Raw genomic sequence first — 15,659 nt, 5'->3', positions numbered from 1 at the left:
TATTCCTGTCTCTCTGTCCCTGAGTCAGCCTGGGACAACCTCACAAGGTAGAGCTGAAATCATTGCTGAGAGCTGGAATCACTGCTGGGAGCTGAAATCAATGCTGAGAGCTGAAATCACTGCTGGGAGCTGAAATCATTGCTGAGAGCTGGAATCACTGCTGAGAGCTGAAATCATTGCTGAGAGCTGAAATCAGTGCTGAGAGCTGAAATCACTGCTGAGAGCTGAAATCACTGCTGAGAGCTGAAATCATTGCTGAGAGCTGAAATCACTGCTGAGAGCTGAAATCAATGCTGAGAGCTGAAATCACTGCTGAGAGCTGAAATCACTGCTGAGAGCTGAAATCACTGCTGAGAGCTGAAATCAATGCTGAGAGCTGAAATCACTGCTGAGAGCTGAAATCATTGCTGAGAGCTGAAATCATTGCTGAGAGCTGAAATCACTGCTGAGAGCTGAAATCATTGCTGAGAGCTGAAATCACTGCTGAGAGCTGATCACTGGCAGCCCCTGGCTGTGCCCAGCGGCCGGTTGGATGGGGGATGGATGGATGCATGCCCGAGTCCCTGGAATGGCTGTCTCTAGCAAGACCTCTCTCTCTGGGAAGATTTCAGCTATCCGGGTCACACCACAGACTCCACGGCTGTTCACAGAGACCCACCTGCCCTTTCGTTCTGCACCACACCCTGGCCCCAGTGACACTCCTGGCCTGAACCAGAGGCAAACTGGACAGAGAGATACTCTAAAATATCATTAATTATGGACCAGGTGCTCCAGCAGCATCTCATGGCCTTGGGGCAGCTTCCCTGGAGGGCTGGCAGGAGGTTGGATCTGTTGGAGCAGATATTTGTGTGGGAATATTCAGCATCATCTCTTGGTGCCCTGGGCTGGTGTCTACAGGTGCTCTGGGAAATTCTCCCATTCACTGCCGGTTTCCCTCTGCAGACCCTGCCCTCATGAAGCGCTCCCAGGTGGGGGCAGGATCAGGGTGCACTAGCAGTCAGTGGGGAGCACAAATCTAGTGCAGGACCCAGATCTGGTGGCAGGACCCAAATCCTTTTAGATCAGAAACAGTGAGAAGTTCTGGGGCTGAGTCCCTGCTCTCAGTCTGCATGCTGGCACCCATCCCAGGGGCTGGAGGGTTAAACTGGGAGGGTTCAGCACCTCACTGGTGGGATGCCAAGCCCAGATTAACCAGTTGAAGACGTCACTTTCCATTATGGGAAAGGCTCCCAAATATCCCTGAAGCTTTTGGTTCTGGGGATTAGCCACCAGCACACTCAGCTCCCGGCACAGAGCAGGGGACCCTCGGCGCTGCGGGGCCCGTGGCCATGAGTGGGGCTGGGAGCTGCTCCCAGGGGCATCATCTGGGTGGCTGAGAACGACCATGTGGGAGTGGGTCAGAAGAGCTGTGCTGCACTCGCTGTCCACAGCCCTCCTGCGCCTCTGGAAGTGGGTGCGAGCTTTCTGGTACAAAAATGGCCTCTTGACTCTTTCCATGCTGTCGGTTGTCACAGGATGTCTCCTGGGGTTCCTGCTGCGGGCGCTGGAGCTGACAGACCTGGTAAGCTTGGCTGGGATGGGGATGGGAGTGAGGGGGATGGAGTGGGGCAGGGGGCAAGCCCTGGTGCCAGTAAGGGTCCAGATGGGCACAGGCCCAAAAGCAAAAGCTCCTGCCCAAGAAAACCACTTCAAGACATGTTTCCACCTATGGCTTTTCTTTTCTTTTCTTTTTTCTTTTTCTTTCCTTTTCTTTTCTTTTCTTTTCTTTTCTTTTCTTTTCTTTTCTTTTCTTTTCTTTTCTTTTCTTTTCTTTTCTTTTCTTTCCTTTCCTTTCCTTTCTTTTCCTTCTCTTCTCTTCTCTTCTCTTCTCTTCTCTTCTCTTCTCTTCTCTTCTCTTCTCTTCTCTTCTCTTCTCTTCTCTTCTCTTCTCTTCTCTTCTCTTCTCTTCTCTTTTTTCACCAGGAAGGTGCCAACAAATGTCCAAGCCATAGAACAAATTCTGCCTTCCTCCAATGGGAGTGGAGAGCTCTGGGTTGGACCCATGGGTCTGCAGGAGCCTTGAGGTGGGATGAGGATGAGAAATGGAGGAATGTTTACTCAGGGTAAACAGATGCTCAGTACACAGGCTTCCCCCAACACCAGCAGCAGTGTTGGGATCTGAGGGATGGGGTGCAGGAGATGGCGTTCCAGGAGATGGGGTTTGAGGGATGAGGTCTGAGGGATGAGGTCCAAGGGATGGGCTCCTCCCAGCACTCTCCCCAGCTGTGTGCAATCAAAGCACATTTCTATGCTCTGGAGAGGACCCAGCAAATAAATAGAGGGCTGGTGGGAAGCCTGGAGGGCTTAGAGGAATTGCCTTCCTTTGAGAAGCCTTGGAGACAAATGCACTGGAGAAAACGCACAAGAAAAGCAAGTTGGCTCAGCATTTCCCAGGAGCATTGTGCTGCAAAGCGGCACTGAGCTGAGATCCTCTGACTTCGGGCAGCCGGGCCACGGCTCAGCCCTGATCCTCAGCCAGGCTGCTGAGGCAGGAGGGGGAATGCTGCTCCGGGAGAGCTCGGCTGATGCTGGAACATCCCTGTGTTGCCCACTAGGATTTAGCAAAGTCTTGTCATTTCAATTAGGCCCTTCAGCATCAGCACAGCGGGGATGATCTTGTTACTTAAGTGAAGCTGGATGTAATCTCCCTGCATCCCAGTGCACACACCCGTGAGAGCCCAGCAGCCGCCCACACTGGGCATGAGGCTCGCAGAGTCTTGGGGCTCCAGCCCCTGTCCTGCCATGCATCAGTTTTATCCATCCTCTGCTCCAGCCCCATCCTGCCCTATTGCCACCTCTGCTGTGGGCCTGGCAGCCGCTAGAGACTGTCCCCACTGGAGAATAATGTCACAAAACCTGGATGCATGCATGGGGGATGGATGGTGAGTAGAGATAGGGATGGATGGATGGATGGATGGATGGGGGATGGATGGATGGATGGATGGATGATGGATGGATGGATGGATGGATGGATGATGGATGGATGGATGGATGGGGGATGGATGGATGGATGGATGGATGGATGGATGGATGGATGGAGGGAGGGAGGGATGGATGGATGATGGATGGATGGAGGGATGGATGGAGGGAGGGATGGATGATGGCTGATGGATGGATGGATGATGGATGGATGGATGGATGGATGGATGGATGATGGATGGATGATGGATGGATGGATGATGGATGGACGGAGGGATGGATGGATGGATGGATGGAGGGATGCATGGATGGATGCATGCATGCATGGGAGATGGATGCATGCATGCATGCATGGGGGATGGATGGTGGGTAGAGATAGGGATGGAGGGAAGGAGGGATGCTGGCCAGGCCGCTGACCCCACAGACCCCTCACTCTCCCCTTGGTCATGGCTGTGGGATCCAGACTTTGGGGGATGTCTCTGCAGTCCTTCCCCATGTCCATGTGAGGAGTGTAAGGTGTTGAGAGATGCCATGGCACCAAGATTGTCCCGTGGATGGGCCAGACACCTGGGCTCTTCCTGAGCTCCTCTTTTCCACCTGCAGCCACGAGATATTCCCACCTTTTGTTGCTGACAACAGCTTTGAGGCACTTTTGCCCCAAAGTAGATGCAGCCAAGCCTCTGCTCCTTGATAATGAGTGCAATGAGTTTTGGGAGGAGCCAGTGGTGGGGCCATGTGGACCATTCCCCAGAAGGCTACAGAACCAAGGACATTTTGGGGAGGAGACCAACCCCACATGTCCCTCCCTTGTTTACAGCCAAGCTGGCCATGTGGCCAGTATTCTCCATCCCTGAGCCAACTCCCAGTAAGGGACAGCAGAGAAATAGAGTTATGGAGTGCCTCAGGGAGCAGCTGCCAGTTCAGAACCAAGCTCAGAGCTGGGTCTGGTTGGGAAAATGGCAGATTGATCAAGTTTGAGCCCTTAACCCACAACCATTTACCTGACACATGCTCTGCTCTATGTGCAGGCGAAGCAGTATTTTTCCTTTCCTGGAGAGCTCCTCATGAGGATGCTGAAGATGCTGATCCTGCCCTTGATCACCTCCAGGTACGACATCACCTTCTGCTCTAAAACACCATCCTCCCATCATGCTGAAATGATCACCCTGTGATCCCCCATGGAGGAGATAACCCCAAAACTGCATGGGGTGAGAATAACCCTGGCTCCAAGCAGCAACATCCCCTGGGTTGGTGTCCATCAAACCCCATGATTTCCCAGCAATAGTCTGGGACAAATCCTCACCTGGAGTTGGTAGGCACTTGCACCCAGGCCAGCCACCTGCACTGGCAGTGTTTCCCTTCTTTTGGGCCACTGGTGATGCCAGGACCACCCACGGGCAGTTGTGGTGGGCTGTTTAACCTCAAAGCAGATTTCCTTAGAGGGATTTGAGAAAGTTCAGGTAAAAAGCATAAGCATTCCCCAGTGCTGTTTCCATGTTTGCAAATTCTCATTTTATTGGCCCATACAGACCTAGAAATAAGGAATCAGCAGTGGGGCACACTGCAGCCCCCACTCACATTTCACAGAATTCTGGAATATCCTGAGTTGGAAGGGACCTACAGGGATCATCAGTCCAACCCTACCCAGACACCCCAACAATCCCACCCTGAGCACCCCTGAGAGCGCTGTCCAAACGCTCCTGCAGCTCTGGCAGCCTCGGGGCTGGGACCATTCCCTGGGGAGCCTGGGCAGTGCCCAGCACCCTCGGGGGGAAGAACCTTGCCCTGAGCTCCATCCCAAGGCCTGGCACAGCTCCAGCCCTTGCTGGGCTCCTGTCCCTGTCCCAGAGCAGAGCTCAGCCCCTGCCCCTCCGCCTCCCCTCGGGAGGAGCTGCAGCCCCCGAGGAGCCTCCCCTCAGTCTCCTCTGCTCCAGCTGAACGAGCCAAGTGCCCTCAGCCCCTCCTCAGACCCTTCCCCAGCTCCGTGTCCCTCCTTTGGACGCTCTCCAACAGCTTTGGATCCTTCTGATCTTGTGGTGCCCAAAGTGCCCCCAGCACTGGAGGTGAGGCTGCCCCAGTGCAGAGCAGAGCAGGACAATCCCTCCCTGGGCCTGGTGCCCCCAGGACACGGTGGCCCTTTGGGCTGCCAGGACTCAGCAGTGGCTCAGATCCAACTTGCCATGGAGCAGGACCCCCAGGTCCCTTCCCCCAGCGCTGCTCTGCAGCCTCTCATTCCCAGCCTGTCCCTGCATCCAGGGCTGCCCCATCAAAGGGGCAGGGTGTGACACCTGCCCGTGTCACTTGTCACATGGTTGGGGATTTCCCAATCCTCCCATTTGTCAGGGTCTCTCAGTGGGGCCTCTCTGCCCTTGAGCATGTCAGCAGTTCCTCCCAAGTGAGTGGCCTCAGCAAACCCAGTCCTGCACCCAACTTGTCCTCACCACCAGCACTGCTCTCCCTGCTGGGGCAGCCTGTAATGCCCTCTCTATTTTTAGCCCAGTTTTGCTGAGAAGTAGCTTATGGGTTACTTCTTAGAAAAGCTTATGTGTGCATGAAATCTGAACCTGCAGGTCTCTCCTGGGGGCATGGGGTCCATCCCCACCAGGATTTTATGAACCTTGCTGGTACCTTCCTTTGCTCGTCACAGTGACACGCAGCAGTGGCACGAAGCAATGGAGATATAACAGTATCTAACAAAGGAGCAGCATCAGTTATTCAACATAAAAATACACAAGAATATAAACTTCTTAACCCTTGTAGAAAGCAGAAAACACAGCCAGACCTTGAGAAGGGGCTTGGAGGTGTCTCCTGCCCTTCTCAGCTCAGCTTGGGTTGTCACAAGCTCATCCTGAGTGTGAGATCCTATGGGTGCTGGCACAGGAATGTGCAAGAGCTCAGGGATGCCCTTAAGCTTTGATTTAAAAAAACCCACGGGAACCATTTCCACCTTGGAGATTCTGCCCATCAGGTGCGTCTTGTGCGGTTTGGGGAGCAGACAGTGACCACTCTGTTCTGTGCTGCAGCCTCATGTCTGGGCTGGCCACCATGGACTCCAAGGCCTGTGGGAAGATGGGGGTGATCACCATCACCTACTACCTGTGGACAACCTTCATGGCAGTGACTGTGGGGATCATCCTCGCGGTCAGCATTCATCCTGGTGCAGCTGCCCAGAAGGACAACAGCTCTGCGGGGAAAGTGGTGCTCAGCTCCGCCGATGCGTTACTGGATTTAATCAGGTGTGTCACAGGCATTCAGCAGGAGCCAATGTCATGATAACAAAACCTTCCCAGAAGGTTCTGAGTTCCCAGAAGTCCCTGAGATCTCAAGGGAAACAGGAGAACCACTGGCCAGGTGCTGGTACCTCCAAGCCCAGCAACGTGGGGTTCATTTGTCCCTGTCCATGTCCCTCTGGCCACTCTGTCACCACCAGAGCTCTCCCAGAGCCGTCAACAAAGAGATGCACTGCAGCAGAGATCAGAGAGAGTTGTGTTTCCTGCAAGGCTTGGCTTCTTCTCTGCAGCCCTGGCTGGGACGTGCCAAGCCTGGAGCTGGCCCAGGGCTGGGTTAGGGCAGTGGATGAGGTTACCTGGGGAGGGGTTGCAGCACACACCCAGGAGCTGGGGGAGAATCTCCATTTCTGGATTGACTGGACCAGGCTCTGAGTGGGGGGCTGCAGATGGCAGATATCCATCCCAGGCTCAGGCTTTCCACCAATCCCGTTCACACGTGGTTCTCAGTCCTGCTTTGCATCTTGCACAGCTATCATAAGCTGTTGTTGGCTTTCTTGTCCTCTCCCAGACATTGTGCCCACAAGAAGTGCTTCCCAGGATGCTCCCTGTGTCCTCTCAACACACTTTAACCCTGTGTCACTGGTCTCTTACAGAAACATGTTTCCTTCTAACCTGGTTGAAGCTTCGTTCCAGCAGGTGAGTTCACCTGACCCCTCTGCATGCAGCCTCCACACGGGGCTGCCTCTTTGCCCACCCACAGCCTGGACAGGAGCCCTTCCCCTTCCCCTGCATCCCCCCACACCCACCCAGGGCAGGCACTCGAAGGCAGGAAGGTGCTGGGGGGGCACAGGCTCACAGGGACCCCGTGCCTTCCCTCTGCCTGCGAGGCTCCTGTCGGGAAGCAGTGCACATCCCTTCCCTCAGATTCTGCTCCTGTGCAGCAGCTTCTTAATCCCTGGGGAGAGCCAGCGGTGGGGTGGGCAGGCAGCAGGCAGGGAGAGGGACACAAAGAAGGGATGCTTGAGGGAAGGTAGAGTGGTCAAAGGGGACAGACAGAGTGGCCAGGTAGGGTGGAGGGACAGGGAAAATAAGCAAACTGATGGCATTGGGAAAGCATGGATAAAGCTCCCAGAGGAGGGATGGAGGGATCAGAGGGACCCCAGCGCTGTGCTGGCATCCCACAGGGACCCAGCTCACCAACACCATGAGCATGCTCTGCAGCCTTGGCTGAGGATGGTGTGAAGCCAACAGCCACAGCTCCCCTTGCCTGACTCTCACTCCTTATTTCCAGCAGCGTTTTACTGCCTGGAAACCAAAGCTTTAACCTCCAGGAGCACCCAGCCTAGGGCTGGCTTGGCCTCTGTGTTGGGAGCAGGATGAGCTCATGGCAGCAGCACACTAACCTCCCTCCTTTGCTTCTGTTCCAGTATCGAACTGTTCTCGTCCCAGTGGTGAAGTCTCCCGGTTTTCCAAAGATCCCAGGAAAACCTGTCAATTTTATTTACTTTGCACCTGATGACAAAAACCCTGAAATCCATCAGCCTGTGTTCCTTGAGCTGACACCCTCACCTGAGATGACCTACAGGACCCTGGCTGGGACCAGCAATGAGATGAATGTCCTGGGGATTGTCATCTTCTCAGCAACCATAGGTACCTGCTCCTCCACGGGCCCAGGGCGGCCGCTGCTGCGGTCACCACACTTTACAGAGTGAAAGATGTAGGACAAGGGTCTTTCAGCTTTAATTTCCCCAGTCCCTGGGAACTGGGCCCAGCATGGAATTTGTACCAAGGTCCCTGTCAGCACCGGCCATGGTAGAGCTCACTAAGGCTGTAGGCACAGGGAAGGCTGTTCTTACCTCGTATTTCCTTCACAGCTCATGTGCAGGTCCTGAGGGTTTTCAAACCATTACTTAAGCTGGGGTGTCCTTTTAATGAAGTCTGAAGTGAGGTGTAATTTTGCAGAGGCTGCCTGGGACACAGCACACCACAATGACCCAAACCCTTCATGCTGAGTTCAGCCCCTGAGCAGGCAGGACGTGACAGCAGGGTCAGACTTGATGCTGTTACAGATATATGAGGATTCCCAACAGGACCCTGTGAAGGAGGTAGGGCAGCATTCTGCATTGAACAGCTTGCAGTCCTGTGTGGAAAAGGTGCTTGGCGGCAATTTTGGGAAGGAAGAAGGAGCAGAAGTCGTAGAGAGACACATGCAAGAGAGGTTTAAAGAAGAGAAAGTCCTTGAAAGGAGGAACTTGAAGCTGGCTCAAAGCATAAGAGGACACGGGTGCAAGGCTGAGGGAGAAAGGGAGGAGGGAGGAATGAGGAAGGAAAAAGAGGGAGATGAGCACGGTGGCAGGATTATGTGTAGATTAAGAGGTGAGGGCAAGGAGCTTGAACTTTGTGTATAAGGAACCAAAAAGCCAATTAGAGGATTTGAGGTGTAGAGGCAGCACAGCTGGCACAGCACCGGAGTGCGCTGGACTGCAGAGCCACGGAGAGCAGCCAGTTCTAAAAGTGAGACCTCAGAGGAGCTGGCCACAGCAAGACTGGGCAGAGTCAGACCCAGTTACAGATCCCTACAGCCAGAATGTCTCTGGCAATCTCCTGTCCCAGCGGCCAACACCCTCTGCACACCTTGGACACCCAGAAAAGGTGCTGAGCTCCTGCCCACAGGACATGTGCCCCTCCCCAGCCCTGCCAAACCTGCAAGGAGGAGCTGCTTTTCTCTTCTAAGATGACACTTCACAACCCCTCCAGCGTGGGAGTGGGATCAGCCTGAGTTAGGAGGCAGTGGGAGATCACCTGAGCCAGCCCCAGGCACCAGCTGCACCTCCCATGTTTTGCCCAGGATCAGAGCTCCACAAAGCCACAGACTGGCAGAGCATCACTGCACCAGGCACCGGCAGCTTGATAAAGGGAATTCAAACACCCACAGGATTCTTCTCTTAGGAGCAGAGGCTGAATTCGGTTTGCCTGGCAGAGAACAGGAGAGGGACAGGCAGGGCACCAGAGCCCCATGCCTTGGGAAATAGGGATCACCTCCTCCGTGCAGCAAAGTGGGGGAGGGCAGAGGGAAGCTGGTGGAGCTCTCAGCAAAGTGCATTTATGTTCAACACCAAAACTGGGTGGGTGTGGGGCTGAGACCAAGGCATCCATGCAGCACCCACTAAGTACCCAGAGTGCCTTTGCCTTTGGGGTGTCCCCACACAGCTGCCCCAGCTCTGACAGCTCTTCACTGTCACTGAAGGCCTCTCTGTTGCTTTTGAAACCCATGAGAGGGCAGAGCTTTCAAGATCCTTGCAGAAATCTGTCCATTCACTTGGGCCATGTCTCCCAAATCAGCTCTGTAGGACCTGAAGAGAAATTTGCTTTCTTCCAAAGCAGCGGTTGTGGCCACCAAATATTGGACAAATATCCACAGAGCTGAGATTTAAACATGGCAAACCTTGTCTCATTTCTGAAAGTTCTGGCAAACATGACCCTACCTCATCTCTCTTTTGAGCAAGGCAAGAGATCCAACCAAGGACCTCTTGGAGTCCTCAGCCCTGAAGACTGAAGAGGGATAAGTAGCACAAGACCCTGTCTATGTGCTTCTTTTCCAAGATAAAACAGACACCTGCACTGTGCTTCAAAATTAATTTTAGCCAACACAGGAAGAAGGACTTGCACCAAGCTGGAAACAAGACAGGCAAATGCTCAGAGGTTCCTTTTCCCTTTGTCTGATGTGTTCCTGGAAAGCCTCCCAGCCAGTAAAAGGGGTTTAGCACTGGCAGGCAGAACAGGACCATAACCCTTCTAGCCATTCAAACCATAACCTGTATTTCTGCTCTAGCATTCCTTCAACAGAAAATTAGGCTGGATTAGGTTAATGCAACATCAAAGGAAAAAAACAGGCTTAGGAGAGAAGGCTTAATGCCTGTATCTAAGCAGCTCACTCAGATCCTTCCTGACATATCACTGTACAGCCACATGTGTTGTCACCACCATGGGACAGGGGTGCGAGCACTGCTTAGTCACTGGGGCAGCCAGGGCCCCTTTCACTCCACAGCAGGGCAGCGATGCAGCTCAGCATCACATCCTCAGCTACAGAGAGCCCTACCATTCCTTATCCTTAAAAAAATTCCTTTTTTATTTCCAGAGTTCATTATTCATGTATTACCAAATAGCAATCCAGATATCCACCTAATCCAGTTTATCCACCCCAGGAAATAATTCTTCCAGCACTGAGCAGCAGTGAAGTTTATCTGTTTTACGTGCAAGGAAGAATCCAAACCCTGGATTTGGGTCTGCTGTGGCTTTGTGAGAAAAAGCCAGATGCTTGTGTTTGCTTGGAACAGAGAACTCGTGACTCATAAGAGCACAGGGCAACCAGAACTCAATCAGGGTTTGCCTGGTGACCCCCATTCCCTCAGGACACTTGGCCAGTCGGGTGCTGCTCCTGTGGGGCTCCCCAGTAATGTAACCTGCTGTGCTTGGCTGCAGGACTTCTCCTGGGAAAAATGGGCGAGCGAGGAGCTCCGCTGGTTAACGTGTGCCAGTGTCTGAATGAAGCAGTTATGAAAATCGTCTCGATGGCCGTTTGGTAAACTTGGTTTTGATTGATTCATTGATTGATTGATTTTCTTTCCTGCTATCTAATGGCAATGCTGGCCACATGTCTGCAAGTGTCTGTTGCAAGCACTGAATTTGCTTTTGTATGACTGTACTGCACAGTACAAACACTGCCATGTCTATCAGGCAGTGCTACAGTGATTGAGGATTACATCCTCATAATGTTTTATGCTTATTCTTTGCAGGTACTTCCCCTTTGGCATTGTATTTCTCATAGCTGGGAAGATCTTGGAGATGGAAGATCCCTCGGTTACAGGAGAGAAGCTGGGGCTGTATGTCATTACAGTAGTGTCAGGGCTTGCCGTCCATGCAATCATCCTCTTACCTCTGCTTTTTGCGCTCATCACCAAGAAAAACCCCTTTGCTTTCATTCAGGGGACACTGCAAGCCTTGCTGATCGCCTTAGCTACATCCTCCAGGTAGGAAAACGTGGCTGGAACCTGCAGATACTGCAGAGCAGGGATCTGGTTTAGCACAGGAGACGTGGCTGTGAGTGGGCAGGCGAGCTCTGGGGGGACAGCTGTAAAAAGGAAAACTGTGCTCCAGCACGATTAGAAATGAGAATGCTCCTGGTTTTCGGAGGAAGCAGATGCTTGGCCCTGCCCTGGTCAGCAGAGCTGGGCAGCTCGTGGTGCTCTTCCACCCAACCCTCTCCCAGGGTTTTCCCAGAGCAAACCAGCAATGTTTTTGTGTCCGTGTGCACAATTTATTCGATTGCTGCACTTTTCTTTCCATAAATTCAAACTAGGACTGTTGTAGGTGCTTTATAAACTGCATGGGGTTATGATCCTGGAGTATAATTGAAAATATCAAAAGCTCTTCTGAACACTTTACTGACAATCTAAAATCAACTACAGTGTATCCCAAGTGCATCCACAGAAAAATCTTGCCTACTTTAAAAAGATTTTGATTATTTTAGATTATATTTATCTATTCTATTTTCATTGCAATACATTCCTTATAACAATGAAAAAAACGTCACTATAAACTACCATCCTTTTCAGAAAGCACACAAATTCAAACATTTTCCTGGAGCACATCTGACCAGGCAAAGGATTTTTCTGGCCTCTCTGTTGCTTCTCCACATAATCCCAATAAAACAACCTGAACTGTGCCTCCCTTCCCCAGTGCCCACGGCTGCAACTGTTGCTTCTGCAGCTCTTAATGACCTGGTGTCCTCCTCAACCTGGATCTCCAGCTCTGTCTCCATCAGGCTTCTCCTCCCTCTGCTCTGCAGCCAGCTAATGGGGGGAGAACTGTCACAGAGAGAACATCCTGTTCCTTGTCCCAGCCTCATGGTCTGTGCCCAGGGCTGGGGCCACTGCTCTGCCTTTCCCAAGTACAGTCTCTGCCTTCCAGAGTCTGTCGCAATCCCATCGACTTTTCTGTGGTTTCCTTTCTTCAACCCGTTCTTCTTCCTCCATTCCTCATCCCAGTTCCTGTGGGGCATTTGTTGTCTTCATGCTAGACAGAAACAAGAGAGAGAGGTCAGGGGAGCATGAAGTGAGGCAGGCATCCCTCATGGAGGAGACAAGTGAGGATGAACCCCAGCACAGCCACTGCTGGCACACACAGTCTCACACTCCAGGAGCTGCGGCAGGATTAACGTGGGCACCAGGGATGTTCAACAGAGCTGCAGCCGTGGCACACAGGTGGTTAAAGTGGTGCCTTCAGCCACTGAAATGACATTCTGACATATTCTCAGCCTGCAGCTCACTTTGCTGAAGGTGTTTAATCCCCAGGTGGTGAGGGCTGAAGAGATTTTCATTGCTACAGCAGTTTGTGCACCATTGCAGCATCCACCCTCAGCAGGGCTGGTATTTCTGTCCCATCACACTGACTCCAGCTCAGAAAGCTCAACACAAACAGCAATTACTGCTTGTTTCTTGCCCTGCAGCTCAGCCACCCTGCCCATCACCCTCAAGTGTCTCCTGGAGAACAACGGCATCGACAGACGCGTGGCGCGGTTCGTGCTCCCCGTCGGGGCCACCATCAACATGGACGGCACTGCGCTCTACGAGGCGGTCGCTACCATCTTCATTGCCCAGGTCAATGAGTATGAACTGGATTTGGGACAAATTATAACTATAAGGTAAAAGCTTCTCTGCAGCAGTTAGATTCCATTTCTCTCTACTCCTATTACAGACATTAGGACAACCTTTTGCATTTTTCCTGTTTGCAGAGATCTTGTTAATGCACAGTGACCTTTGCTGGGGGAAGCTGAGGAGCAGGGGAGGGTGCAGCATGTCCCAGTCCCTGTGCTGTGTGCCAGGGAAAGCTGGGCTGGCTCCACACCCCAGAATCTGCTGCAAATCAAGGACTTGGGAAAAGGAAAAGGATAAGCATAGCTGCACAGACATGTGGCTGGAGCAGGTCAGCACTGCAGGGCTGAGCACAGAAGGATTTGTGCAGGTGTCATTTACTCCCCTTCTGGAATGGGATGCTCTCATTTTATAAGATGGGAAATAAAGCACGTAACTAAATAATAATTAAGTACATTTACAAATATTTAGCAATTTTAAGGAGGAAGTCCCTACCCTGAAGGCGGAGGAGAGCACAGAACCAGGGGACCCACTGCCAGCCCCTGCCGTGCGCAGGGGAATTTGTGATAGCACCTGGGAACAGGAAGGAGGAGGAAGTCAGCTCCAATCCAGTCCTTCCACACAGCAATAAATTACTTTGCCATGCAAAGACGCCCGTTTGAATTGCACAGCCACCTCCTCTTTGCAGCATCACGGCGTCGGCAGCCAGCATCGGCGCCGCCGGGATCCCGCAGTCCGGGCTCGTCACCATGGTCATTGTGCTCACCTCCGTGGGGCTGCCCACCGAGGACATCACCCTCATCATCGCCGTCGACTGGGCTCTGTAAGTGCTCTTCAGGACACTGCTGTGGGCGATGCCCAGCGTCAGTTCATGGCGATGTTCATCTTGATGGATGAACTGATTGCTCTCCAGACAGAAACCGATGCTGGATTACACTTGTCACAGACAAACAAACACACAGCTTGTGAAATGTGCCATTCTAAAGTACCAAGATAAAACCAGAGCCATTAGGTGAGAAACCACAGAGAGCAGATGCTGAGTTACAGAACCGACACACAGGTGGCTGTTTGTACTTCCCAGTCCCCCAGGGAGAAGAGGGAACAGTGCCAAGTATCATGGCTGCTTTTCCCTTTCCCTCCAGGTTTTCTCTTTTCCCCACAAAGGTTAACACACCACCAGTCCAACCTTTCAGCATCACAGGGTACCCAACACCACTGGCATCATCTACTACTGTGAGAGGTGCCTGGATAGACAAGAGAAAAACAGTGGCTGGATCTACAGGATTTCTCCTCAAGAGGCATTTCAAGGAGTTTTATGACTTGCTGAGACAGCTCTCCCTGCACTTAGCACAACAGTGCCTGTCCCAGTTTGGGAGGTGGCACTGGCAGGTCCCTGCACTGCTCACACCAGCAGTGTGAGACAGATGCTGCCCAGCTCACATAGAGTCTGTTTTCTCTCTGCATCTGCAAAACCAACACAGCACTTGGCAACACCAGTGGGAGGGACGTTCAGGATGGGGGCTGACACGTTCCAAAGCCATCAACACCCCGGGCACACTGGCTGTGGCCACCCCCTGCATCCTGGTGCTGTCTCTCCGCAGGGACCGACTACGAACGATGACCAACGTCCTTGGCGACGCCCTGGCTGCTGGCATCATAGCACACGTCTGCGAGAAGGACTTTGCCCCAAAGGCCCCCCCAGTATGTATGGCATGGTGGGAGGGCAGGGGCTCACGGGACACGGCAGGACAGGCACAAGGCACCTGCTCACTTCAGAAATTAAAACTGTGCTCTTTTCTTTTTGCAGCAAGACCCGGCGAGCAACACAGGCAAATCTCCTTCTGCAGAGACCTCACACCTGCATCCCAAAGACAATGGGATTGAAATGATTGAAGAAACCCTGTTGCATAAGACAGGAGTTCACTATAACATCTGCCAGGTGTAGGTAACAGCGTTCCTGCTCCCAGGAATGGCATCTTGGTGCTAAACACTGACATCCTGAGTGTCGCATATGGATGTTCTGCAAGACAAAGGCCTTACTCGGCACAGAAAGTGGGAAAATCCTCTCATCCTTTGGAAACACTGGGACACCCAGCAGACACCCAAAGAGCATGGCTCTGCCACTGGGACAGGGAGCCAGCTCTGCCCTGCACCTGAGGACACATCTGGAAGCTCGCTGCCCTGCCTTAAATGGCTGGGTTCGAAGGACTGATAATTCCCATTTTTCCAAACTCACCTATATTTGAAAGGTAGGGAGGTGAGCAGGTGCTAGCAGACTGGATTTGGTGAGAATGCAATAGGGATGGGATGTAACACTGAACCCTCTGGCCAGCAGCTCTTCCCTGAAGGCCAGGCTGTGCTCCAGAAGCTTTTGTTTTTGTTATTATAGAGATAATTTTTTAAAATCATTGCTTTTTATTTTACTATGGGGCTCTCATCTGAAAACTAAGATTAAGTGAGTTTTTGTCTAGAGTTCCAAATCCAAGCTGGACATAACTGGATTTCCCAGCTGTCAGGTTACAGACAGGACGCCTGAGCTGCTGCACTCTCTCAGGGACAGTGGGATTCACTGGCTGGAAGGAAGGAAAGACCAGCTGTACACCTGTTTCTACAGCTGTTTTATTACAGAGAACTAATTAACCAAGTCCAATTGCAACTGTGTTGGTTTTCCCAGCTAAGGATCTGTCCCCAAGCTCAAATTCCAATTACAGCCTTAAAATCCAGGCTTCCCAGGGCAGCCTTCTACACAAGAGCCTTTTATACCAACAATTCATGTCACTGAATTAATTTGTCTCTCAAATGTCACCTCATCCCTTTT

The 15,659-nt window shown here is 52.3% G+C and overlaps 1 protein-coding gene across 1 annotated transcript; it reads left to right on the top strand.

Moving 5' to 3' along the window:
• The first annotated feature begins 1,384 nt into the window (after positions 1 to 1,384).
• LOC120763484 (excitatory amino acid transporter 5-like) lies at positions 1,385 to 14,786 on the top strand. The gene is made up of 11 exons (XM_040086822.1): positions 1,385 to 1,561; positions 3,987 to 4,066; positions 5,982 to 6,194; positions 6,842 to 6,884; positions 7,616 to 7,838; positions 10,671 to 10,770; positions 10,985 to 11,218; positions 12,697 to 12,891; positions 13,530 to 13,664; positions 14,443 to 14,542; positions 14,649 to 14,786. The coding sequence occupies exons 1-11, from the start codon at positions 1,385 to 1,387 to the stop codon at positions 14,784 to 14,786; spliced, it is 1,638 nt and encodes a 545-aa protein (XP_039942756.1).
• The last annotated feature ends 873 nt before the right edge of the window (positions 14,787 to 15,659 follow it).

Source organism: Hirundo rustica, chromosome 26 (assembly GCF_015227805.2).
Source record: "Hirundo rustica isolate bHirRus1 chromosome 26, bHirRus1.pri.v3, whole genome shotgun sequence".
NCBI classification, from domain to species: Eukaryota; Metazoa; Chordata; class Aves; order Passeriformes; family Hirundinidae; genus Hirundo; species Hirundo rustica.
Note: the sequence above shows the minus strand (reverse complement) of the source record. Positions and strands in the feature narration are given on the sequence as shown.